Raw genomic sequence first — 26,877 nt, forward strand, 5'->3', positions numbered from 1 at the left:
CACTTCAATATACTGATTTCCTTTCCTTTCAGTGTATACTCAGCAGTAGGATGCTGGACCATATGGTAGCTCTATTTTTAGTTTTTTGAGGAATCTCCATACCATTTTCCACAGTGGCTATACTAGTTTATATTCCCACCAGCAGTATCCAAACATTCTCTTTTCTCCACATCTTCCCTAGCATTTGTTATTTTTTGTCTTTTTGATAATAACCATTGTAACTGGGGTGAGATGTTATCTCATTGTAGTTTTGATTTGCATTTCATTGTAGTTTTGATTTGCATTTCTCTGATGATTAGCGATGTTGATAATTTTTTCATATACCTGCTATCCATTTGTTTGTCTCCGTTTGAGAAATGACTATTCAGGTCTTTTGCCCTTTAAATCAGAATTTTATTTTATTTTGCTAATGAGTTGTTTGAGTTTCTTATATATTCAGGTTATTAATCCCTTGCCCCTTAAACACTAAGTCCCCATTTTCCCCTCTCCTCAGTCCTTGGCAACCACCATTCTACTTTCTTTCTTTTTTTTTCTGAAATGAAGTCTCACTCTGTCACCCAGGCTGGAATGCAGTGGTGCGATCTCGGTTCACTGCAACCTCCGCTTTCTGAGTTCAAGTGATTATCCTGCCTCACCCTCCTGAGGAGCTGGGATTACAGGCGCGCACCACCACGCCTGGCTAATTTTTGTATTTTTAGTAGGGATGGGGTTTCACCGTGTTGGCCAGGCTGATCTCGAACTCCTGGCCTCAGGTGATCCACCCACCTCGGCCTCCCAAAGTGCTGGGATTATAGGCGTGAGCCACCGCGCCCGGCTTCTACTTTCTGTCTCTATGTATTTAACTAATCTAGATACCTCATTTGAGTGCTATGATAAGTGGAATAATATTTGTCCTTTTATGTGGCTGGCTTATTTTAATTAGCACAATCTATTCAAGATTCATCCATGTTGCTGCATGTTCTGAATTTCTTTCCTTTTTTTTTCTTTTTTTTTTTTGAGACGGAGTCGCGCTCTGTCGCCAGGCTGGAGTGCAGTGGTGTGATCTCAGCTCACTGCAGCCTCCGCCTCCCGGGTTCAAGCGATTCTCCTGCCTCAGCCTTCCGAGTAGCTGGGACTATAGGCACGCACCACCATGCCCAGCTAATTTTTGTATTTTTAGTAGAGACTGGTAGCATTTTCACCATGCTGGCCAGCATGGTCTCAATCTCTTGACCTCGTGATCCACCCGCCTCGGCCTCCCAAAGTGTTGGGGTTACAGGCATGAGCCACCGCGCCCGGCCTTCTCTCCGTTTTAAAGCTGAATGATATTCCACTGTATGGATGTACCATGTTTTCATTATCTGTTCATCTGTGGATGGACACTTGGGTGGTTTCCACCTTTTTGCTATTATGAATAACGCTGCTATGAGCATGGTATATAAATATCTGAGTCCCTGCTTTCCTTCTTTCGTCTTAGAGTTCTTGTGTGCCTATTTTTTCTGTTGGTTAGGGATGGAAGGCTGCTAAGCCCCTCACTTTACAATTGTGGAAACTGAGGTACAGATGGAGAGGTCACTAGTCTAGGGTGAGACCTAGCTAGCTGGAGAGCCAGGTTTTGGGCTTCTTGACTCTGCCGAGCGTGTCCTCCACCCTGTCCCACTACCTCCTGCTTTGGCCCAGGCCTTGGGCCTCTAAGGTGGGATGCTGACCAAATACTCTGCTCACTTACAACAGGGCAGATGTCTCTGGTCCTCCCCACCCTCTGGCTCCCAGCCCCGCCCTCTGCCCAGCCAGCCTCTGGAACTTTGCATCTTTCTTCCATCGGTGGAGAACAGCAGTGGGCCCTGAGTCTCCAGACACTGCTTCCTACCTTGGGGTTCTTGGGCCCAGCTCCGCAACCTCTCTGTCTCCGACTCCCCAGCAAGGGCCCAGTGTTTTCAAAGAGCAAAAGCCTGGCTCTTCTCCTGCACCCTCAGAAGCTGGGACATTTCCACCCTGGCTTCTGCCCAAACCTCAGACACAAGTGCTGTTGTCTTCTCAGAGGGGCCTGAACCTGGCTTTTCCCCCACACACTTGAATCCACATTCTTTCTGGGGACGAGGAGGAGAGGAGGACATTGGAACGGCAGGGAGAGGAAAAGGAACGTTTACTGAGAGTTTTTTTTTCCTGAACCGGGGACTTTACCAGGGGGCTTTATGCTCAGCAGGACTTAGGCCAGCTTCAGAGTGGGCACTCTCCATAGGCCCCAACTAAGAATGGGGTGCAGGCAGAGCTGGCCTGTCACCCACCAAGGGGAAGCTGCCCTTCCCCTGCCAGCAGTGATGTGGGAGGAATTTCCCTCTTTCCCTTCATAGGGAAGCATGGCTGCTGGCCTGAGATTATGCAATCCAGCCCTGCAGGCCTGGGCCTGACCCTTTGTCCCTGCTGCATCAGCCATGCTGCTGAAATGCCTCACTGATCTCCATGGTGCCCAGGGCAGTGCTCTCTGGTAGAAAGCCCTTCCTCACATTGCTGACACATCTCTTCCCAAATCCTCTCTTGCTGTCTGTCCTCAGAGCGGTGGTAGCAGTTACTACCAACCAGACTTTTCTTGAAGGCCTCACGCTAAGGGCTTTTACAAGGATGCCTTATTTCATCCTTGTGACAATTCCGTGAAATTGAGATTAGTCAAGTGAGAGTAAATCACTTTCCAGGTGAGCACAGCTGCTCTGCAGCCAGTGTACCTCAGTACTGCGGTACTAGTTGGTAAAATAGCGAAGTACTCTCTACCACCGGAAAATTGCTGCTGCTGCTGCCCTGCACCCGAGGGGCCCTTCTCAGACCCACTAGCCAGGCTGGGAGCTGAAGGACCCCTCTCCAGCCACTGACCTAGAGTCAGCTCAGTGAGGCTTGGACTCAATGATGAAGGTGTGAGTGGAATATGCAACTCCCTACACCCAACTCTTAGCACAGCCTGGGCTCGTTCCAGATTTGTCAGCATCCCAAAATCCAAGTGTTTTTCCACTTTCCTTGCTGACAATCAGGTCATATATGCCAGTTAATGTGGGGTTTTGCCTGAGTTTCAGAACTTCATGTTGGTCCCTGTTAGAAGTCATGTGACCAGTTTGGGCCAAGCACACCAGCCTGACCAATAGATCTGAGACCTCCCCTGTCTGCCATTGTGTTGGGTGATGCCACCTTCCCTGGGCCTCAGTGTTGCCTCTGTCAGCCTGTGCTCCCCACACCCTGGCTCTGGTGACTGGGGCTCCTCCTCCCTTTGGGCTGCCTCTGGACAAAGACCTTGCACCCTCATCAGTGGGATCTGTATCCAAATGAGATACACCTCATAGTTGTTGCAAAGGATAAATGAAAAAAATACAAATTGTGAGTTCCTTGAGGAAAAGGACTGTGCCCACCATTGTATCTCTGATGTCAGCCCAGACTTGGCATCTATTAGGTGTTTAATTATTGTTTATTGAGTGAGGGGGAAACAAGTCACCTTGCAAGGGGCTTGGCACATAGCAGACCTCAGTAGATGCTATTGTTGCAGTGATTGCTTTAATGTGATATATATTATTGTTGTTTTTATTGTTATTTTTAGAGACAGGGTCTCACCGTGCCACCCAGGCTGGAGTGCAGTGGCATGATCATAGCTTACTGCAGCCTTGAACTCCTGGGTTTAAGTGATCCGCCCACCTTGGCCTCCTAAAGCACTAGGATTACAGATGTGAGCCACTGTGTCTGGTTTATATTATTTATGAGGTGGCTTGATGGTTTCAAGAATAGGTCCCATCACCTGTATGGATGAGGGGCCACTGACACATGTCCCTGTGTCTAGGGAGGTTCAGGAGCGAGGCTTGAGCCCCTGACTTAGGGATATACCTCTCCGCCCAGAGTTGTGTGAATTGAACCCTGAGTCCTATGTACCTGGATATGTTCACTAATTCCTTCTGCAAATAATTGCTAATGTACCCATCTCTCTTTTGGGCTCTGAGGACATAGCAATTGGCAAATCAAAGCCCCTGCTCTCATGAAGCTTATGTTTTAGTGGGGTGAGGGGACAGAGCATAAACAAATATGTATGGTGTCAGGTGGTGATAAGTGCTGTGATGAAGGTCAGACAAGGTAAGGGAGTCACAGTGGGGAAGGGGTTACTGTCTTGTGTTGGCTGGTCAAGGAGGGCTTTCCTGATAAGGGAATGTTGGAGCAGATACCTAAAAGAGAAAGCTGCACCTGTATCTGGAAGAGAATCTCAGTCAGTGGGAGTATCAGGTGCAAGGGCCCCGAGGCAGGGGTGTGCCTGGCCTGTGTGGGGAATAGCTAGGAAGCCAGCGTGTGGAACAAGTGAGAGCACCGCTAGTAGGAGAGAGGTCAGGCAGGTAGCTGGAAGGGATTGATCTCACAGGGTTTTGTAGGTAAATGAGAAGCCGTTGGAGGATTTTGAGCAGAGGAAGGACATGATCTAACATGTTTAAAACATGGGTACTTCTCAGTTCCTTATCCTGCTGCGCTCCTGGCCTGGCGAGTGAGAAGAGCTCACTCTGGCTCTGGTGTGAACGGAACACAGAGGAACCATGGCAGAATCGGAAAGACCAGTTAAGAAGCTCCTGATGATGGGCTTGGGCATTGGTGGAGGAGGTGGTAAGAAGGGTAGATTCTGGTTGTGTTTTGAAGGAGGAAATGACGGGATTTGTCAATGGAGTATATGAGGTTATTAGAGAGGGAAGAGTCTTTGGCCTGAAGAACCAGTAGCATAGAGTTACATTTATCAAGATTAGGAAGAACAGTGAAAAACAAGTTTTGAGGGGAAATCAAGAGTCTAATTTTGGACGTGTTAAATCCAGGATACCTTTCACACATACAAGTAGAAGTCAGGGTGGCAGCTGGATATCTAAGCCTGTAGGAGGGGAGACCTGTGGGCTGGATAGAAATCTGGGTGGTGACCTGTAAAGCTGCAGGATGAGAGATCACCAAGAATGTGACTGCGGTTAGAGAAGGACCCACCAATGTTTAGAGGCTGGGGAGAAGAGGAGACAGGGCAGGACCAGTCACTGTAGTAGGATAAAGACCAAGGGAGAGTGGCATCCTGCAGCCAAGTGAAGAAGGTGCTTCACAAAGGCAGGGACCATCAGCTAAGCTATATGAGAGAACGGCCAGGAGCCCGGCAGGATGAGGAACTGAGAAGCATCCATTGGATTTAGTGACATGGAGGTCATTGGTGACTTGACAAGATCAGTTTTGATGGAGTGGTTGGAGATAAAAGTCTAATTAGAGTGGGTTCAAGAAAGTGGTGGAGAGGAGGAGCAGGCAGCGAGGATAGGCAAGAAGCGTTTCTGTAAGGAGGAAGAGAGAAATGAACAGTAGTGGGAGGGAGAGGTGAGGCCAAGGGGAGGGGTTTTGATTTGTAATTTTTTTTTTTTTTTTTTTTTTAAAGACAGGGTCTTGCTTTGTCACCCAGGCTGGAGTTCAGTGGCATGATCACGACTCACTGCAGCCTTGACCTCCCGCAATCCTCCCACCTCAGTCTCCTCAGTAGCTGGGACCACAGGCCTGGCAAATTTTTGTATTTTTTGTAGAGATGGGGTTCTCACTTTGTTGCCCAGGCTGGTCTGAAACTCCAGGGCTCAAGTGATCCTCCCAGCTCAGCCTCCCAAAGTATTGGGATTACAGGAATGAACCACTGTATCCAGCTTTATTTGTAAATTTTTTTGTTTCATTTTATTGTATTTTTGAGTTTTAAAATACATTTATTTATTTATTTATTTATTTATTATTTTTTGAGACAGAGTCTCACTCTGTCACCCAGGCTGGAGTGCAGTGGCACAACCTTGGCTCACTGCAACCTCTGCTTCCCAGGTTCCAGCGATTCTCCTGCCTCAGCCTCCTGAGTAGCTGGGACTGCAGGCGCCCGCCACCACACACAGCTAATTTTTGTATTTTTGGTAGAGATGGGGTTTCATCATGTTGGCCAGGCTGGTCTCGAACTCCTGACCTCAGGTAATCCACCTGCCTTGGCCTCCCAAAGTGCTGGGGTTACAGGTGTGAGCCACTGTTCCAGGCCAATATATTTTTGTTTTAAGATGAGAGAAATTACAGCACATTTACCTGCTGGTGGATATAAACCAATAGAGAATAGGATGATGAAGGAACAACAGTTTTAGCAGTGTCCTCGCACAGGTGGCAGGGACCTGGAGCCAGTGCTTAGCTGGAGAGGATGGTCTTAGGAGCAGAGCTGGGTCATCCACCCTAGCGAGAGGGCAGGTGGAACATGTGTTTTACAGGGAGGGAGGTGGGTTGATTTTTTTCCTCATATAACTTTTTTTTATTGAGATAAAATTCACATGCAGAATTCACACGTACAGTTCAGTGGTTTTTAGTGTATTCACAGAGTTGTACAACCACGTATTGCTGATTGATTAACAAATCAGTAATTACTGTAATCACTGCCAACTCATTCCTGAACGTATTCATCCCCAACCCTGCTCAAAACCCCCCTTACCCATGAGCACTCACTCTCCATTCTCCCCCCTCCTCAGTCCCTGAAACCATTAATCCACTTCCTGCCTTTATGGATTTGCCTACTCCAGACATTTCATGGAAGCAGAATGGGACAGCACATGGTCTCTTGCGCCTGGCTTCTTTCACTTAGCACAGTGTTTTCCAGGTTCATGCTGCTGCAGTGTGTATCAGAATTCCATTCTTTTTTATGATATTCTAGTGTACGGATATACTACATTTTGTTTTTTGTTTTTGAGATGGAGTTTCACTCTTGTTGCCCTGACTGGAGTGCAATGGCGTGACCTTGGCTCACTGCAACCTCTGCCTCCTGGATTCAAACAATTCCCCTGCCTCAGCCTCCTGAGTATCTGGGATTACAGGTGTGTGCCACCACACCCAGCTAATTTTTGTATTTTTAGTAGCGAGGGGGTTTCACCAGTTGGCCAGGCTGGTCTCAAACTCCTGACTTCAGGTGATCTGCCTGCCTCGGCCTCCCAAAGTGCTGGGATTACAGGCGTGAGCCACCGCGTTCGGCCATATACTACATTTTGTTTATTCTTTCACCAGTCAGTGGACATTTGGGTTGTTTCTACTTTTGGCCATTGTGAGTAATATTGCTGTGAATGTTCATGTGCAAATTTTCATGTGAAAACTTGCTTTCAGTTCTCTTGGGTATATACCTAGAAGTAGAATTGCTGGGTCATTTGGTAACTCCATGTTTAACATTTTGAGGAATTATCAAACTGTACCAGCAGTGTGTTAGGGGTCCCATGCCTCTCAGATGGGTTGATGTGGGTTGCAAGCATGTGGAATTTATCTCCTGGTAGATCCCTGTTTCAATTCCTGAGCTGAGAGGGCAAGCTTGGCAAAAGAGGTCGGGTGGGTGGTGGTCACCAAGGGAGTGGGAGAATGATGGAGAAGGATGGTGGGCACTCTGAAGGCCCTGGAAGTTGATGCTCAGGCCTTTAAACGGGGAGAAGCCAGTGCACTCATGAGTTTTCTCTTCCCTGCCACCCATGGCTGCCCAGGCGCAGGTGCGGAGTAGGTGGAGAGTTTGGTGTAAGCAAGTGGGGTGAATGCAGGAAGCAGCCTTCAGGCTTCTGTCCTCACCCCTCCTTTTAGACCTGCTCTTCTTCACAGGCTGTGGGGATGCCACTGCTGACTGCTGCTCAAAGACAGGCTGGTGTGAGGAGCAGAGCAAGGCTTGGAATCAGACGGGCATGGGTTCAAATCCTGCCTCTACTGCTCATTAGCCATATGAACCTAAGCAGATCACTAGCCTTGCCCTGCCTCTGTCTCTTCACCTGTCAAATGCTGGCCTCCCAGAGGGGTTGCAAGGTGGAAGTGGGATTATAGGCCAGCGCTCCCAGTTGTCTCCCTGTTTCTCTGCGCTGCCAGGCCCCCGTCTGTTGGTGTGATATTCCTGGGCTCTAGTTACACAGCTGAGATCGCTGCTGTCCTTTCCCCTTTCTTCTCATCCTTCCCTAAGAGCAGCATTGAGGGTTATAGGTTCCTCTAAGAATCCCACAGAACCATAGACCATCTCCCCAGAATGTGCACCGACATATGCAGTTTGTATACCAGTTCTGGGGATCATGGGCCTTGTGAAAACTTATCCCAAGACCCCCTCACTCCATTCCCCACAGCTGCAGGGTGTAGCCTCCAGCATGAGCGACCCCCAAAGCTGATGGCTGGCACTTCTCCCCTGATGTTTTCCTTAAGCCAGGGTGTTGAGGAGGTTGGGGCCACTGACAAAGGGACTCTTCCCTGTCACCAGGGAGCCAGTTGGTGCCCACTACAGGACTTTAGCCCCCTTCCCCTTGGGGAGTCCCAGGTGTCCTGGCTGTCTGCACCCTGCCAGCATTTTGGAGAAGTTCAAGAAAGCAGCCCTTTTTCTAGGAACACTGCATGGTGAATGCATCAGCCCTTTTGCCCAGCACCCAACCCCACTCCATAGACACCCATTACCCAGAAAGGGGAGCGCAAATTAAAATAGTAAACACCCCTCATCACTATGTGTGTTCAACTAAGTGACATTATTTTTTTGAATCTATTCTTAAGCTTCCTTACCTTATTCTTCTGTAAAATGGGCATAATCATTCCTGCCTCCCATGACGGGTTTGTGAATTAGAGATAGATAGAAAACTCTAGGCAAGGGGCTGGGCACAGTGGCTTACGCCTGTAATCCTAGCACTTTGGGAGGCCAAGGCGGGCGGATCACTTGAGGCCAGGAGTTCGAGACCAGCCTGGCTAACATGGCAAAACCCCATCTTTACTAAAAATACAAAAATTAGCCAGGAGTGGGGATGCGCACCTGTAATTCCAGCTACTTGGGAGGCTGAGGCATGAGAATCACTTGAACCCAGCAGGCAGAGGTTGCAGTGAGCTGAGATTGCACTACTGTACTCCAGCCTGGGTGATGGAGTGAGACTCTGTCTCAAAAACATAAAAAGAAAGAAAAGAAAAGAAAAAAGAAAACTTTAGGTATGGCCCTTGGAGGCATATTATCTCTAGAAATTGTTTTCTCTATTGCTTAATATTCCGCGACCCTTATTTCACCCTGTAGGGGTGTCATAAAAGTTTTTGTTTTTGTTTTTTTGAGACAGAGTTTCACTCTCGTTGCCCAGGCTGGAGTGCAGTGGTGCAATCTTGGCTCACTGCAACCTCTGCCTCCCAGGTTCAAGCGATTCTCCTGCCTCAGCCTCCCGAGGTGCTGGGATTACAGGTACCCACCACGATGCCCAGCTCATTTTTGTATTTTTAGTAGAGACTGGGTTTCACCGTGTTGTCTAGGCTAGTCTCAAACTCCTGACCTCGTGATCCGCCCTCCTCGGCCTCCCAAAGTGCTGGGATTACAGATGTGAGCCACCGTGCCCCACCATGTGTCATAACAGTTTAAAAGTCAGTTTTTAGTGATCTCCCCTAAAGCTGGAGTGGGCTGTTTTAACCCAGTGATGGCATTTCCTGTAGAGTGCAGATGATGCGTCTAGTCATTCTGCAAGTATTTTTTGAGCCTTCCTTGGGTGCTGAAGCTTTTGTGGGCCGAGGGAAATGAAAGCCAGGCTCCCACATTCTGGGACTCTACCCCATGGTGAGGAGCTGAGCCAGGCCCAGAGGCCCAAACTTGGAGGAACAGATGATACATGCAACAGGAAGGGCTCAAAGATGGAGGTCAGAGGCTGGGCGCTCTTGTGAGGAGGAAGGGAGATGGACTGCATCCCAGCTGGAAGGCGGCTGGGACAGCCAGTGGAGAGGAGGGGAAAGGGCATTCTAGATGGAAGTCACGGCTTGGGCAAAGACTTGGAATGGAGATACAGCCCAGCCGGTTCTAGGATGGCCAGACAGTGGTGGTTCTGGTTGAAGAAAAATGACTGGACAGGCTGGGACCCTTGGGCCTTAGGGAAATAGGAACACCCTTCTTCCTGGTGCGTGGCCTTTAGTGGGTCCCTTTAACTCCTGGACCTCAATGTCCCCATCTATACTAGGAGGATGGTAATATCTTACTTCCAAGGCTGTGAAGAGGACTGAGAGAGCGGGTGTGTATAAAGCCTTTGGCATAGTGCTGGCTGCCAGCAGGAACACGGTGGGTGGGACCACTTTTAGCCAAAGATCTTGACCATACCCTGGGCTATGGGCCACTGTCGGAGCCCCTGGAGCTCATGCTGTGACTTTTCTCCCTCTGGAAGCCTGGGTGGAAGAGGGGGAGAAGGTGGCTCACGCCTGTAATCCCAGGCGTGGGCAGTTTTCCTAGTATTTCCCAGGAGGGAGCAAGAAGGGGAGAAGGGAGGAGGAGAAGCAGAGAAAAGGGGGAGAGGTGAGGGGGAGGAGGAGAAGATCTTGACTATTACATCAGAGCCCCAGGCTGGTGCCCCTCCATGCTGGCTGCCCTCCTGCCTGGGACTACATGCCTTGCCAGCATGTGGGGCTTGCCTTGGCATCTGAAATCCACAAGCTCCCAGCAGTTCCAGGGTCTCCAGTTAAATCCTCCTTTGCAAAGCTGCTGGGTCCCTTGATCCCTTGATCCTCAAGTGGGAGGATTGGAGCATCGCAGACAGATGTGCACAACACTGACCCTGTCTCTCCATTTATCTTTCTCCTTCCTCCTCCCCCAGTCTGGCTGCCTCTCTGTCTCTGTCTATCTGTCTGTCCCTCTCTCACAAACTCACACGCACACGCACATTGGCAGCATACCTCTTCTCCCACAGTGACTAATACTTTCTGTCTCTGGAGTCCTCCTACCTTCATGACATCAGGCATGGGGAATGCAGGCAGGATCATAATTTCTTAATAGTGTAGCTGCCCATTATCTTCAGCCTCCCCAGGAAGCCTTGGAGTTAGAACTGCTGACAAGGGGCCTGTGGCCAGGCATTTCCAGGTGTATGTGTGTGGAGGGGTGGGCTAGACAAGGGGTGGGCTAGTCCCACTTGGGACCAGGCCCAGCTCAGCCACACACCCCTCCTCCCTGCTAGCCCTCCCAGACCAATGGATGGGTTCATACCATTCCTGGGGTAGATTTTGTCCCTTCCGTTTCATCTGCCATTATTAGTGTATTTAGGTTTTATATGTTTTCTGGAGCCAATTTTGATCATTTATATTTCTTGAACCATCCATTTCATTGAGAATTGAAAATTTATTATTATCAAACTCTGTATGGTTTTCTCCGTAATTAAATATATAGCTCTATCCATAGTCAGAGGCCTTTTCTCATTCCAAATGCTTGTCTTTTTTCTCTGATAAGAATTGCTGAAAGCTGGGTTTTTTTAAATTGGTCCTTTGAAAGAATCTGCTTTTGATTTTTAGATATCAGCTACTTTCCCCTCCTCCTACTCTGGCAATTTCTACTTTTATTGATACCTTTTCCTTTCTCTCTTATTTTATTTTCCCTTTTCTAGCCTCTTGATTTAAGTGTTTAGTTAATTTTCAGTTTTAGTTTCTGAAATGCATTTAAAGCTATAATTTTCCTGTAAGTACCACTTTGGCCTTAAATGAGAGGTTTTATTTCTGTTGATTGTCCTTCAATTCTCAACTGTGATTTCTGCTTTTTAATTAGAGAGTTATAGAGGAGCATGGCTTTTAACATTTTCAGGTGGCTAGATTCTCTTATACTCTTGTTTCTGTTCATTTCTGATCCTGTTACAGTACAGGTTGAGCATCTGCAGTCCAAAAATCTGAAATCTGAAATGATTCAAAATCTGAAACTTTTTGAGCGCTTATGTGACGCCACAGTGAATAGTCCACATATAAGTACTTAATATGAACTTTGTTTTATGCACAAAATTCTCGGAAATATTGTATAAAATTATTTTCAGTCTATGTGTATAAATATAAATGAATCTTGTATTTAGACTTGGGTCCCATCCCCAAGAGATCTCATTATGTATATGCAAATATTCCAGAATCTTTTAAAAATAAAAATTCCAAAACACCTCTGGTCCCAAGCATTTCAGATAAAGGACAAAACTTAGCCTATAGGATTTCTGCCTTTTGGAATTTGTTGAAATTTTTATTTATGGCCTCTAATATATGGCCAAATTTCATGTATGCTTAAAAATGCCTGTTCACGGCCAGGCGCGGTGGCTTACGCCTGTAATCCCAGCACTTTGGGAGGCCGAGGCAGGTGGATCACGAGGTCAGGAGATTGAGACCATCCTGGCCAACATGGTGAAACTCTGTCTCTACTAAAAATACAAAAATTAGCTGGGCATGGTAGCGCATGCCTGTAATCCTAGCTACTCGGGAGGCTGAGGCAGGAGAATCGCTGGAACCCGGCAGGCAGTGGTTGCAGTGAGCCAAGATTGCACCACTGCACTCCAGCCTGGAGACAGAGTGAGACTCCATCTCAAAAAAACAAAAAAATAAAAAAATGCTTGTTCACTATTGGAATGTAAAGTTTGTTCTGTCTCTCAGAATAAGCTTAAATTTTGTTTTTAGAGACAGTTTCTCATTCTGCCCCAGAGGCTGGAGTGCAGTGGCAAGATTGTAGCTCATTGGAACCTCAAACTCTTGGGCTCAAGCTGATCCTCCGCTTTATCCTCCCAAAGTACTGGGATTACAGGGATGAGCCACCTTGCCCAGCCAAGTATTTAAATTTTGTTATTTAATGACAGGACATTGCTTTTGGAGATCATTTGTTCTATATTTAAGAGAGGCCTCTTCAAGTCTCTCATAATGATTATGGAATTTGTCAATTCCTGCTGTTTTTAAAAATCCGTTTTTTTGTCCACATACGTGTTTAAGCAACATGCCTAGATGCTTATGATTGATGACTGCGGCACTTCTTGATGCTTGTACCTTTCCAATTATAAATACTCTGTCTTTGTCCGTTTCATGATTTGGCCTTGAATTCTGTTTTGTAGATGCATTTCTTTTCTTTTGGTTACCATGTGGCTGGCATGTTCTTTTTATCCTTCCATTTTTCATCCTCTCTGTCATTTTGCTTTATATGTGTCTTTGAAAGAAGGCAGGCAAATGGATTTTGTATTTAGTATCTGCTTTTAATAGATGGATTTAATCCATTTGCATTTATTGTGATGAGTCATAGATTTATTTCAGCCATCTTATTTCATGCCTACTTTTTATTATATTTGCTTATTTTTGTTAAGTTTATTTTTGCCTTTTGTTGGATTGGTTTCATTTACTTTGTCCTGTTTTTCCTCTGTTGCTTAGGAAGTTTGAGGTTTTACTTCCGTTCTTCTATTGGTTATGCTATATATGTATGTGTGTGTATACTCATATTTTTCTATCAGCATCTAGATGTAATCAGGATCATTAGCCTCTTCACAAATGAAGCGAGAACTTTAGTACTTATTTTTTCCTGGCTCCTACCCTCACACATTGGATCATCATAGATTTTAGTTCTACATTATCATCTATTCTCTTCAAATTATGCAACAACATTTAGTTAAACTTACCTGTTCTTTTAAAAATTTGTAGAGATGGGGTCTCACTATGTTGCCCAGGCTGGTCTCAAACTCCCGGCCTCAAACTATCCTCCTACCTCAGCCTCTCAAACTGCTGGGATTATAGGCTTGAACTTACTGCACTGGCCTTAAACTTAACTCTTATGTTTTGCTGTTTTCTTCACTTACCACTGTTTGTAGTATCACTCTTCTTTCTCTTTGATGGATTTATTTTTTACTTTGTAAGAATTCTTTCAGAAAGCCTGGGTGATATAATTTCTAAGACCTTCAATGTCTGAGATGACTGTTTTCCCTTTCCATAGGGTCCATTTTGATTTTCAACTCCCTATTAATTTTTTTTAATTTGAATGATTATATTTTAAAATATCCTAGATCTCTAGTTTCCATTTAGATAATATATACCTTCAAAATCTGTAAATATATGAATTATGATATTGCCTTAATGTCTTCTGCTTTTCTTTTCTTTTTTTTTTTGAGACAGAGCTTCGCTCTTGTTGCCTAGGCTGGAGTGCAATGGCGTGATCTTGGCTCACTGCAACCTCTGCCTCCTGGGTTCAAGTGACTCTCCTGCCTCAGCCTCCCGAGTAGCTGGGATTACAGGCACCTGCCACCATGCCCAGCTAATTTTTTGTATTTTTAATAGAGATGGGGTTTCACGATGTTGGCCAGGCTGGTCTTCAACTCCTGACCTCAGGTGATCCACCTGCCTTGGCCTCCCAAAGTGCTGGGATTACAGGCATGAGCCACCGCACCCGGGTGTCTTCTGCTTTTCAATTCAGGCCTTTCCACCCACACTTCAGCCAAATGCATGCTGTTTCCGTCCGTTTTATTAATTGCAGTTCTGAGTAGAATTTTTTTTTTCTAAGAAAAAAAAAATGCTGCAGTCCCTCCAGTTGAAGGTGCAGTCTTCCTGCTCCCTCCTGGGAAATACTGGGGAAACTGCCTGGTCCTTGGCTGTAGGTGCTGCCTTCTGACCTCTTCGTTTCACATCCAGATGAAATAGTTCTAGGATATCAGAGCTGTAAGGACCTGCTGGTCCCGGAGCCCCGCCCCTCATTTCCTACATGAGACTGAGGCCCAGGGAAGGAGCAGAAGTAGCCATGAGCTGCTTTTATGCCCTGGGCACCTCTTGGGTCCTCTTGTCCATCACTGGCCCCTCTGAAGTGCCAAATGGCTCTGGGGGATGTGCAGCAATGATGGGCTGTGGGGACAGGTGACTTTCTTGGGTACTGTGTAAAGGTGCCTTCTAAGAAGATGTGGATTCCCAGGCATCGCCGGATAGCTTGTCCTGTGGCTTTCCTTGCCATCTATACACTGGCAACTCCCACATCTGTATCTCTTGCCCCCTCTTCTCTTCTCTATGTCTGACTTAAGTCCCCCGATACCTATTGGAAGTCAAACATGGTGTCTAATAGACTCTGAAGCTGTGTCAAAAACTGAGTCCCCCAAACCCTGTTTCTCACCCAGACTTCCCCACCTCAGCATCTGGGATCACTATTCCCCTAGACGCTCAGGCCAGAAACAGGCGTCATCCTCAATGCCTCTTTTTCTCACCTCTCTGTCCCCACACTTTCCTCCAGAAAGCTCTGCTCCTGTTGACTCTGTCTTAGAAAGTGGCCTTGGTCTGGTCACTTCCCCCAGCACCCACTCCCCGCCCTCGGCTCCACCAGCACGTGTTGCCTGGATTCTTGTGCTAGCCTCCTCACTGGGTCCCTGCTTCCACTCTTGCTCTGTTTTCCCCAGCAGCCAGAATGAACTTTTCAAGATGTCCTCCAGAGCATGCCTTTCTTTTTCTTTATTTTTTATTTTTTATTTTTTTTTCAGACGGAGTTTCGCTCTTATCACCCAGGCTGGAGTGCAGTGGCGCTATCTGAGCTCACTGCAACCTCCGCCTCCTGGGTTCAAGTGATTCTCCTGCCTCAGCCTCATGAGTAGCTGGGATTGCAGGTGCTCAACACCATGCCTGGCTAATTTTTGTATTTTTAGTAGAGACGGGGTTTCATTTGGCCAGGCTGGTCTCGAACTCCTGACCTCAGGTGATCCACTTGCCTCGGCCTCCCAAAGCACTGGGATTACATGCATGAGCCACCGCGCCTGGCCAGAGTGTGCCATTCTTTTGCCCAAACTCTCCAGTGGCCCCAGTCTTGCTTAGAACCAAGCGAACCTTACACAGTGTGGCAGGCCCCACCATCTGCCCCCACCTCCTCTCCATCCTTCACACGCCCTTCATTCCCCTTCTTGCCCTTGCACACCTCCACCTTTGAGCCTTCAAATTTGTCGTGTTCCCTCTGCCTGGAGTGCTCTTCCGCTAGGCCACGTGGCTCCCTCCGGCCCCTCATTTAGTCACTGTTCAAATGTGACCTTCTGATATTGGTTCTCCTTCCCTACCCAAAATGACACCAACTTCTGCCAGTGACCCTCCAGCCGACTATATCATTCTTCACACTGTGTATCTATCTCCACTAAAATAACAGCCATTCATTTGTTGATCTGTCTCGCTTCTAGATGGTGAGTCCCATAAAAGCAAGGATTTGGTCTCATTCGCCTTCTGTCCATAGGGCCTAGAACACTTCCTGCCACCTAGCAGGCACTCAGACATTCCTTAAGTGAATGACAAGATTGGACAGACTTCACATTTATTTTTTCATTCAAGTACTGTTCGGGGCTACTTTTTGGCCAGGCCATGAGTAGACAGGTGACTGGCACAGACCTGCCGTTACCCCTGGGAGCTAACAGTCCTGTTGGGGACAACTACATGGATGGCCAGAAGTGTTCCCGGAAGGGTTGGCATGGGGCTGGGGTTGGTTCTGGGGCCCCACCTACAGCCAAGTCAGAGTCCGCTCACCAAGGCCAGTGGAGAAGGGGAGGGAAGGGGGAGTTGGAGGAAAGCGTCCTGGACTGCGAGGGTAGCCAGAGCGGGAGAGAAGACCCCAGTGAGGATGGCAAGCTCACAGCAGACCCTCCCACAGGGCTTTTGTGCCAGGCACTGCACTGAGGGCATTACATGTATTAACTGAAAACTACCTTGACCATCCCCATTGTAGGAAATGGTGGCACAGAGAGGGTAGCTTGCCTGGGGTCACACCCAGGCATGAGAAGCCAGACTCCGCCCAGTGGGCTGGCTCCAAAATCTGTAACCACCTGCTCCCCTGCCTCGCAGGAGAGGGGAAGGTGGATCTGGTCAGGCAGCAGGGGGACTGGGAAGACGCAGGGGAGGCTAAGCCATGAGCAGGTGCTTGGAGGATGCTGCAGGTTCAGACTTCATGCCCCCAGAGGGCAGAAAGGGGTCAGGCCTGCACTGCTAAAAGGAACCCCCCACCCTGCCTACCGAGCTTGTGGCTGTGAGCAGTGGGATGAGACTTTCCCTCAGCAGGAAGGAGGCTGGAGGAAGGTGGGGGTGAGGGGCGAGAGCACCTGGGCAGGAGTAGTTGGGGGGATGGATGGGTTAGGAGGAAGAGCTTCCAGCCCCAGCCTAGGAGGAAGTGCCCTGGCTGTGAGGGGCTGCTCCTCCCCCAGGGACTCCTTGGTATCTGTCCCCTTGGGGGCTGAGAAGCCCTTCCTGCCCAGATGGCCTCTTCAGGGCTTCCCCCCAGGCATGTCCACAAATAAGCTCTTCTCCCCTAGGGGGTGCAAGGTAGGGGCACTGTTTTCATTGATAGAGGAGGAAAGGGGAGGCTCAGAGAGTCAGGCAACCTCCCAAAGAGTCACAGTTTGTAGGCCCTGCAGCAGGGATCCAAGCCCAGGTCTGGCCAGAGGGATTGTGTAGCAGAGTTCATCACTGGCTTCATGAGGCGCGTCTGTAGATCAGAGAATTTAGGCCTAGTAAGCACATGGGGTGAAACTGGAGGAGAAGGGTTTGGTGGGTCCACAGTGAGTCAGAGCCTCACCCTGAAGCAGGCTTTAAGGTTGGGGAGCTTCAGCTGGGACCCTTCGAGCAGCCCCAGAGAGAGAGCTTATGCAGACTCTCACGGGACAGCTCGGACTGGGCCACGGTAGGGACAGCAGCAGCAGCAGCGTTGGAGTCTTGCAGGCTGTGGGGGCTACAGGGTAGGTGAGGACAGCCCCTGAGTGGCCTCATCCCACCCCAGTTCTGGACACAGCTGGGCAGGAGGAATTCAGCGCCATGCGGGAGCAGTACATGCGCACGGGGGATGGCTTCCTCATCGTCTACTCCGTCACTGACAAGGCCAGCTTTGAGCACGTGGACCGCTTCCACCAGCTCATCCTGCGCGTCAAAGACAGGTGAGCATCAAAGACAGGTGAGGGTACCGGGAAGAGGCCTGCGCCTGCCTCCTAGGGTGCTCTCTCTCTCTCTTTCTCTCTCTCTCTCTCTCTCGCCCCTAATTAAAGGCGTGGATTTTTTTAAGCCTTATGTGGAGTAATTAAATCATTTGAAATCTGGTTTATACTCATTTGGCCTTGTTGAGTCTCAAAGAGGCTATGTAATGAAAATAAAAGCACAAACTAATAGGAAAAGAACAAGCTTTGAGCAAATTCCATTAAAGACAGAAAAAAATCTAGCTAACATGTGTTCCAAAGGCAAAGTGTTAATAAGTTTACCAGGTAAAGGGACACACATACATACACATAAAGCTCCCACAGATTAATGTGGGTTTTACTCCGAATACATGAATTGCAAAAGAGAAAACAAAAATGGCTCAAATGTGGGAAAATGTTCAACTTTCTTGCTAATCAAAGAAATATAGGGAAAATAGTAAAGTACCATTTTTCACCAGTCAAATTATAATTTTTTAAAATGGAAATACCCAATGCTGCCAAATACTCAATGCTGTGGTGAGATTGTCGTTTCATTCAGTTTTGGACAAAATTTGGCCCATGTCAATAAGAATCTTTACGATGGCCATGCCTCTTGATGCCCTCTGCTGGGAGCCATCCTAATTGTGCAGCTGGTTGTGTGGTTGGTACATCTGAGTGACCCAAGAGATGGGAACCAGGTCTGGGGAGCCAGCCCCTGGCCAGCAGCCCCTCAAGTCCTCACCACTGGCCTTGCAATGGACCTGAGGCTTCAAGCCAAGACAGCCAGCAGCCCCCGGGCCCTTTCCCCCAAGCCCTGACCTCTCTCTGGAAAGGAGGAGGGAAGGGACTGCAGTCCAGGCTGACTGGGGAGGTGCTGTGGGCTGGCTGTGCTATGCCTGAGATGTGAATGTGCCACCTTAACCAGGTGTGAGGGGTGGTGGAAACCTCACAGAGCTGCTGTTCCTTTATTTCCCAGGGAGTCATTCCCGATGATCCTCGTGGCCAACAAGGTCGATTTGATGCACTTGAGGAAAATCACCAGGGAGCAAGGAAAAGAAATGGCGACCAAACACAATGTAGGTGTGTGCGTGTGTGTAGAGGGGGGTCAGGAGATGTGTAAAAGCTGTAGCCTGGTCACCCCTGCAGTCCTGGTCTTTGGAAATGAAACTACTGTTTATTGAAGGGCTCCCCTTAGTTTAAGTCTTGTTGCTACTGAAATCCTGCAATTCCAGGAATCCAGGTAATGCACATCAGTGTTTCATCAATGGTAGAGACAGGTCCCCTAGAAAGAAAGTAGAAGGTGTCTGGGACCTGGGGGGGATCATACAACTCAGGGACTTCTGAGTGATGGGGTGGGACCACAGGTGGCAGTGGTCTGAGGCCCTGGAACCTGGGCCATTACTGAGCCGGCAGGAGTACAGGATGTGAAGGGGCTCCAGGTAGGTCCCAGCTTGGGCTGCGGTGCCTTCCTGCCTCCCCTCTGGGTGTGTGCAGGGAAGCACGTTGTCCTGACTTACAGGGGCCCCATAGGACTCTACTGGCCACTTATCAGGGGCACCTGCCATGGCCGGATTTGGTGTCCAACCTGGAAGAGGCTCCAAAGCAGACCTCAGCACCCCTTACCAGGGCCAGGAGAAAGTGGAAAGTGTGCCCAGTTCAAACCCTGATTCTCTGCCAGCCGGTGTTGACCTTGAGCAAGTGTGTCATTCTGAGCTCAGTCTCCTGAGCTGCAGAATGGAGATACTTGCTTACCTCAGAGGGTTAATGTGAGGACTGAAAGAGGTCAGGGATAGTGAGACCTGGAAAGCCAAACAGCCCATAATGAAGAGCAGTTTCCATTTAGTGTTATCAGAGGCTCAAATATTTGTCCAATGAATATTTCAGAGGCTTAAGCTCTGCCTTTTGTGCTCTGCGCTTTGTGTGTCTGTTGGCTACAACAGAAGTGTGCACATCCAACCTCATGCGATGATGATGGATGGGAAGATACTGACTGGTTTGTGTTCTGGGCAATGATTTACAATCTACTCCTCTAAAACAGCAACTTACTCTGTCGCCCTCTTCCATGCATTTCAAGTGTTGATTATTTTTCTTTCCTTCACTGTGCTTTTCTTTTTCCAGCATATTATAATGAAAGGCATTAATTTTGTAATCAGAAAAACTTACGAAAAATAACAAAGTTATTCAGTCTAATCACACTCAGCTTACTTCCATCTGTCTCATCAAGGGAGGCCTGTGTGTTCCCCACCCTGCTCCCCGCCTTTGGGAAATGAACACTTCCTGCCTTGGTGGGGTCCCTGCTGTAGGAGAAGGTGATCGCTCAGGAGTGAGTGTGTCCTGACCTCATAGAGCCTTTGTTCTCCTCCCTTTGCCAGCCCGAGGCTTGGTGCAGATCTGGCCCTGGAAACCTGCTCTGTGGGGCCACCACAGTCGTATCTCCCGCTGTCTGCACCCTTTCGACCGGGTGATGATTTCTCAGCATTGAACATACAGACAAAAACCTTGTGTAAACATGGCTGAGCTCCCAGGCTCATAGATACAGATCAAACAAGAGCTGGGATGGGGTGGGGGCCAGCTCCGACGGGGCCAGGGTCACCTGGGCCCAGAATCCTGGTCATGGCCCAGCCTCTCCTCAGCCTTTTCTACCAGCGTCCACTCTGGAGGGGCCCAGAAAGAGGGACAGAAGTCATCCCAAGGTGGAGAAACAGACCTCAGAAAGAAAAATGGATAGAATCAAAATGTATTTTTGATAAATGAAACAGTCTTTCATCTTCAAGTATATAAAAAGATCACTTTATTCTATTTTTAGGGAGCTATTAAATATCTCTGTGCCTAGAGAACAAGAGGGAATTGGAAAAGCCATTAGTAACACTTTGCAACCTGAAAGAGTGAAAAGCCCTAAATGATGCTTGAGGCTGTTGGGGGCTGGGGCTTCTGTGGGGGGTTTTGAAAGCACCTGGGTTCCTCAGAACCTCTGGGCATTTTTAAGGGTGTAACAGGGCTTTGAGGATCGCTGTGCCACTTTGATCAAGTTGAGCTTTGCCTTCCAGATTCCGTACATAGAAACCAGTGCCAAGGACCCACCTCTCAATGTCGACAAAGCCTTCCATGACCTCGTTAGAGTAATTAGGTGAGCACTGCCCTCTCCCTAGAAGCGGGCCTCCACAGCATGGGTTGGCTCCTGGAGGCAGCTGGGAGCTTGAGGAAGCAGCTCCTGTTCTGAGGCCATGAGGCTGTGGAATTCTGGGCCTATTTTTGGATTTCTTGTCCCTCCTTCCATTTCTTTCTTTTGCTTTTTCCACCTACCTCTGCCCTCCCCGCAGCTGCTAACAGGTTTGTGGGTGATGTCTGCTGCACATGTTAAGTGGAAATGCCTTCCTGTCTGAGGCAGTGGCTCAGGCTCCCTGGAAGGCAGCTCCCTCCAGCCTGGCTTCAGTGTTCTCCTCACACCAAAGCTTTCCCCACTGTACAAACTAGGTCTCTCTCCTCTTCCCTGCCCTGATATCAAAGCACCCTTTGATATTTCTCCTGAACAACCAATATTCTGATTCCAAGGTTCAAATTTCAGAGGCATTGCACATGTATCTCCTTTCCCAACCCCACCAGCTGTCAATCTCCAAGTATTGTCAGCAATCCTAATGAAAGTTTCTTGTATATTGCTTTGCATGGTCAGGGTCCAGACGTTAATCACCTCATGCACTCATGACTAAAACAGCCTCCTGGCTGCATCCGCTGTCACCAAGCTATCCCATTTCCCAAATCTTTAACATGCACAGCAGCCTAACCAGCGGGTCTCAGACATTGTGCGTTGAGTTTGTGGCCTATATGCTGGCACCTCCAAGGGCTGCTGGTGAGCTGTGAGATCAGCCCCGGGGCTCTAACCCCCACTATACACACATCCCCCCACATGCTCAACAAGCTCATCTTCTCATTATTCCCCAGCATAATGAGGAAATATTACAGTCTTCACTTTATGTTTTTGCTGGCAGTTTTGCACTCTCAAAATGATTTTCTCATCCAGGCGTAGTGGCTCATTCCTGTAATCCCAGCACTCAGAGGCAAAGGTGGAGGTGGAGGCAAGAGGATTGCTTGAGGCTAGGACTTCAAGACCAGCCTGGGCAACATAGTGAAATGCCATCTTTACAAAAGAAAGAAACTATTTGCTCTTGGGCATTTTGCCTCCAATTAGGATGTGCTGCCATCAGGTAGCCTATGGTGATGCCTTGGTTGTGAACCTATAGTGCCAAGGTCAGGTTTTAGACATAGGAAAAGTTAACAGAAAACATGAAATGGCTTTTGCGCTCAGTTGACCCATCATTTTATTTAAACTATGAAACACAGGAATAGAGGCCAGCACTCTATAAGACAAAATGTGATGTAGCTTATGATTTATGTAAATGTAGCTACAACATAATGTCAGTCATTCCCATCAGTAGGGCGATTTAGGTTATCCCCTCACCCATCTCCCCCATTTCATTGCCTCAAGAGAAGCTATCCTGCCAGGCCCTCCTCCAGTGGCCAGGACAGCCACTGGGAGAGGGATGGCATCCCCATCCCCCTCACCCACTAACCCCGCCAGAACAGGCCTCCTCTGACTCAGATCTGGGGCTAAGGAGGAGAGGGGCAGAGGAGAAGCAAAGCCCATTCTGACTTTGTCTTTCTGTCCTTCATTGTTTCAAAAGGCAACAGATTCCGGAAAAAAGCCAGAAGAAGAAGAAGAAAACCAAATGGCGGGGAGACCGGGCCACAGGCACCCACAAACTGCAATGTGTGATCTTGTGACAGGCCTGAGGCCCTGGGCACAGTGACTGTGGCCTGGCCAGCCCTCGGGACCCCTCCCCACCTAACTGCACTGAAACCATTTCTAACCACAACCCTTGGCCCAAGGACTTGGTACAGGAAGGGAGAAGGGCAGGTGGGCAGGGAGCAGACAGGGTCTGGCTTTGCCCAGAGGGCACGGGCTTTCCCACCTCTCACAAGAGACAAGGAAGCCACCTGTAAGCAGAAGCAGCATCCAAGTGCCCCTGGCTCCCCCATGTGTTGATTCAACCCGGTTCCTCCCCCTCTCTCGGTGGGTGTGTTGTTTATTGTAACTACGTAGTGTTGGTTTGATGTGGAAGTGTTTATCCACATACAAAGTACAAAACAAGCCATGAACAAGCTTCTTTCCCTTACCCCCCATCCACAGTGTCTGAGCTTGGATGTCTTTTATAGATTTTTAAATTATTTTAGTGATTATTATTTTATTAAAGGGGTCTGGGCTCACTGCCTGGTGAAGTTTCAAGTGTTCAGCAGACCTCTCTGGTAACATATCTGGAATATTGTTGTTGTTTTTTAACCGAGTTTTCCCATCAGTGCCAAAACTCAACTCAATCTGAAAGTAGAGTGTCTGAGAGGACAGAAGGTAATGGGAACTGTAGCTGGAGGCCTCAGGCCATGGGTCAAACCTGGGAGGGAAAGAGACCCTACACATGGCCTAGAAATGAGAGAAGAGAGAGGTATTTACCCAGAGGATTTTCCTATGGTTGGGGATGCAAATATTAGAAAACAGATTGTATTTTGCTGAGGGGAGTGGCTGTCATGAGCATGTCAGTTCTAAAAGGGGTTTTCATTATCCTGGAAATGTATAAACTAAAGTAAGCTGATTGGCTTTGCAAACATGTTCATTTGTTTTTCAGACAGTATGGGTTAAGTTCTCTGCCCTCCCCAGGGGTCTGAGGAGGCTCTGGGTTTCTCAGATCTGTCTCTTGCTGCGTTTTCACATCAGCTGTGCTGCTTGGTGCCTCTCTGATATGAATACACTGACACGTCAAAGTAACCTAATGTGGACACCATCCAGAAAACTCCAGTTCATGCTGGATCTTAACCAAAAATGATTCAATACTGTTATCACTAAAACAGCACCAAGACCTGAAGCCATCTTCCTTTGGAGTCAACTGACTACCACCTCTATAAGCCTAGTCAATGAGCAGACCCCTTCCAGTATTTGTAAAAGTAGTACTAGGTTGCCTTTTTGGCAATTTTTATTGACCTGTTGAATCTTGACTATAAAATGATCTGAGAAGTAAGGAAGGCTGGGCTGATGCGTGGCTCTCATATAACTTCTGCAAGGGGGCAGTCTCCCCAGCTCCCTGATGATGCTCACCCCCGCCCCCCCACCTCAGGTGCTGCTGGTGTGAGCCAAAGACTGGAGTTTTTCCAGCTGGGGTGGGAGTAGAGAGACAACAGGAACAACGCTGCACCAAAGAAAAGGTTAGAATAAAAGGCAGCACAGCTGGTGACCTTATTTTCTAGATGTTACAAATCAGGTCACTATGCAAACTAGAATATCCTCAGCAGGTGGCCTGGCCACTCTGGAGAAAGAAACCCAAGGAAAGTGAGCACCCAACTGGATGCCAAGACACCCGGGTTCTGAAAATGCGCTGTGTTCCTACCTCGGCAAGATCACCAGCACTGAGGGGCCCAGCTGGAGAATGATTCTGCTACAAAAGGAGACAGTTGAGACTTTTGTTTGTTGGAAATCAAACTTCTTATTTGTCTAAATTGCCCCTTTTTCTGTTCCTAAAAGGAAGGATAAGAGAGAACATTCCAGGTGAGGCACTTCAAAGTTTCCTTAGACCCTATAGTGTTAAGAGGTATTTTAAACACTAAAAGGACAAAGCTCTTCCCAATCCTTATGCTTCCCTAAGTGGCATCTGCAGCAGTTTGTTGTGTGCAGTTTGATGGCAGCTGCAAACTGGAGGTGAGGCGGAGGAAAGGCAGGTAGGAAGGAGTAAGGATGGAGATGCTCAGAATCAAGAGCATGGCGGAGTAGGAGAAGAAGCCCTGCACACAGGGCAGTGTCCACAGCCAGAAAACTCCTGCTGGGCACCAACCACTACGAGCATACCCCATGCCCACCATGGAGCTGCAACTCCTCGACAGCACTGAGTTTGATAGTCTCACTGGAAGCAGATCAGCTGATGTAGAACAGAGACCTCGGCCATAAAGGTGAGAAGACATAGGGATTTCAACCACACAGTTGGGACAGAAGGGACAGTGCATCTGTTCATCCATCCTGCACTTGGCCCACGTTGAACTCCATAGTGCCTGAGAGAGACTAGTTAAGGGTTAGTCTTCTGTATCCTCTGCTGTTGAGCCTCTGGTAAGCTTTCATTTCCCATGAACTCATTTCCGCATAAATGAAATGGGTAAATAATGCCCCATTTGTAGAAGTGGGCCCTCATGACTGAGGTAGCTTCCAGATAGGCCAGAGTAGAGTGTAGAGTGTGCCCCGTGGCATCCCTCCATCTTCTCCTCCATTATCATCTAGCAGGGTCAGACTGGGAAACCTGGTTGGCCACGCCACACCATGACCGAGGAGCCAACTGGGACTTGTGGCTGTTTGACATCCTCATGTTCCCGTTGGTCTTCCGGAGAATAGTGCTACCCTCACATCCCCTGGAGCACAGCCTTCCTGAAATGCCCTCACCCCATGCCTTTGCCATTGTGTGCTCTCAGATTTCTTCCACTGTTTGACACCCTCCTTAGAGGGCTGCTTTTTTTTTTCCGGAGATAATCCTAGCCATCCTCTCCACTCCCACGGCTGGGGACAATGGCCACTTACTACCTGTGCACTTTGCCACTCGGGACACCTGGATGGTTTCTCTTAGGACTTTGCCCACCTCCTTCTCATGGCACTTGCTGTGGAAAATGCCTGGCTGGCCTCGTGGGGCCTGTCTCACTTTTCCAGGAGACATGACCCACTAACGTGGCAACTTTAACCCAAAGGCCCCTCAGACATGTTACAGCAAATCTGGAGCCACAGACAGGTTCCCTCCATTGGCAGCCCATCGTGTTCGAAATTCCATGTCGGGTTTACTTGGAATGAAAGATACTTGAATTATTGTGCGCCTGTGAGCGCCCAGCTTCTGTTTCATAGTCTTGACTGGTGGCCATTGTCGTGAAACGAGAGTGATGCCTGAAGATCTCAGTGATGTTTGAACCTTTTATGTAACTTTTTATTAAGTCTTTGTATCTCTCGACTGATTAATAAAGAAGAGAAACACGTATCTGTCTTAGTTCCTTTTACTCCGGTGTTCCTGAAGTTTTGCTGAGAACATTGTGAGTTGTTGATGTTTTGCCCAGAACATCCACGTCTTACAGAGCATGACCTTGGTGCTAACCAGATCTAAAGTAAGGAGGAGCCCACCGGTGGCCGTGGGGTGTCTCCTTCCTGCATGGAGCCGGAGGATGAAGGCAGGCTAGCACAGCATTTAGAGGCACTACCTCTTGATACTGGGCAGATCTGGATTTTAGCCCTACTACCGACCTTTGAATGCCTTTGGGCAAATGACCTGCCTTAGTCTTGAGCTGCCTTGCCTGTGAATGGGACACTAATGTGCACTTCAAAGTAGCTGGAGGACTAAAGCTAATGTAGGAGTGTGGTGAGGAGCCCAGAAACGGTGCTCTTTGTCCAGGACACCTATTGGATTATCTGCCTGACATTCCTTTTCATAGAAACTGCCCTCTTCCCCCATCCTTAGGGTTACAGTCTTTGGCACGATGTGATTTCATTTTTGTTGATTAAATAGGGCGGGTACTTGACCAAGCTGAATCTCTCAGGCTCCGTTTTCCAGGGAGTACAAGCCAAAACCCTCTCTTGTTAGCTCTTTGGGCAACTCTAGCTGAAACATGTAAACCTGGGTGCTGGAGGATGCTTCTTATGCCCTCTGGGCTGGAGGCAGAGAAGGCTAGACTGCAGACTGGGGAGAGAGGTGATGTGGTGGACCACTCAGGCCTGTCTTCCTGCCCATTCATTCTTTCCACAAATATTTATTGGGCACTGCCATATGCCAGGCATTGGGCTGGGTGCTAGGTGTATGGTAGTGAACAAGGCAGTGGGTCTTCTAAGTCAGTTCTTCCTCCTCTAGTTCTATACTAGTTTCATGTGGCTGTTGTAACAAATTATCACAAACTTAGCGGCTTTAAAAGAGAAATGTATTATCTCACAGTCCTGGAGACCAGAAATCAAAACTCAGTATCACTGCCCTGAAATGAAGGTGCCAGGAGGGCCTTCGCTCCTTACCTCTCCCAGCTTCTGGTAGCTGCTGGCATTCCTTGGCGTGTGGCTCCATCACTCCAGTCTTCGAGGCCAGCATCTCCATATCTTTTACTTCTCCATCTTCACATTGCCTTCTCTGTGTGTGTCAAATCTCCCTCACTCTCAGTTGATACTTCTTCCATCACTGAGAAGGTTGAAAACAGC

At 48.2% G+C, this 26,877-nt stretch overlaps 1 protein-coding gene across 6 annotated transcripts in view; it reads left to right on the forward strand.

Moving 5' to 3' along the window:
• The window catches only part of MRAS (muscle RAS oncogene homolog), a 57,842-nt gene extending 32,163 nt beyond the window's left edge, over positions 1–25,679 (forward strand). For 5 of the 6 annotated variants that reach the window (XM_016942032.3, XM_016942027.3, XM_016942029.4 and 2 more), the window contains exons 3-6: positions 17,465–17,618; positions 18,610–18,709; positions 20,681–20,760; positions 22,313–25,679. In XM_016942032.3, coding sequence (XP_016797521.1) covers positions 17,465–17,618; positions 18,610–18,709; positions 20,681–20,760; positions 22,313–22,412 — 434 coding nt within the window. In that variant the 3' untranslated portion in view covers positions 22,413–25,679. Of the gene's footprint in view, positions 1–17,464; positions 17,619–18,609; positions 18,714–20,680; positions 20,761–22,312 lie in introns of all 6 variants that reach the window. The other variant, XM_016942035.3, reaches the window with a different exon arrangement.
• The last annotated feature ends 1,198 nt before the right edge of the window (positions 25,680–26,877 follow it).

The sequence above is a fragment of the Pan troglodytes genome, chromosome 2 (assembly GCF_028858775.2).
Source record: "Pan troglodytes isolate AG18354 chromosome 2, NHGRI_mPanTro3-v2.0_pri, whole genome shotgun sequence".
NCBI lineage: Eukaryota > Metazoa > Chordata > Mammalia > Primates > Hominidae > Pan > Pan troglodytes.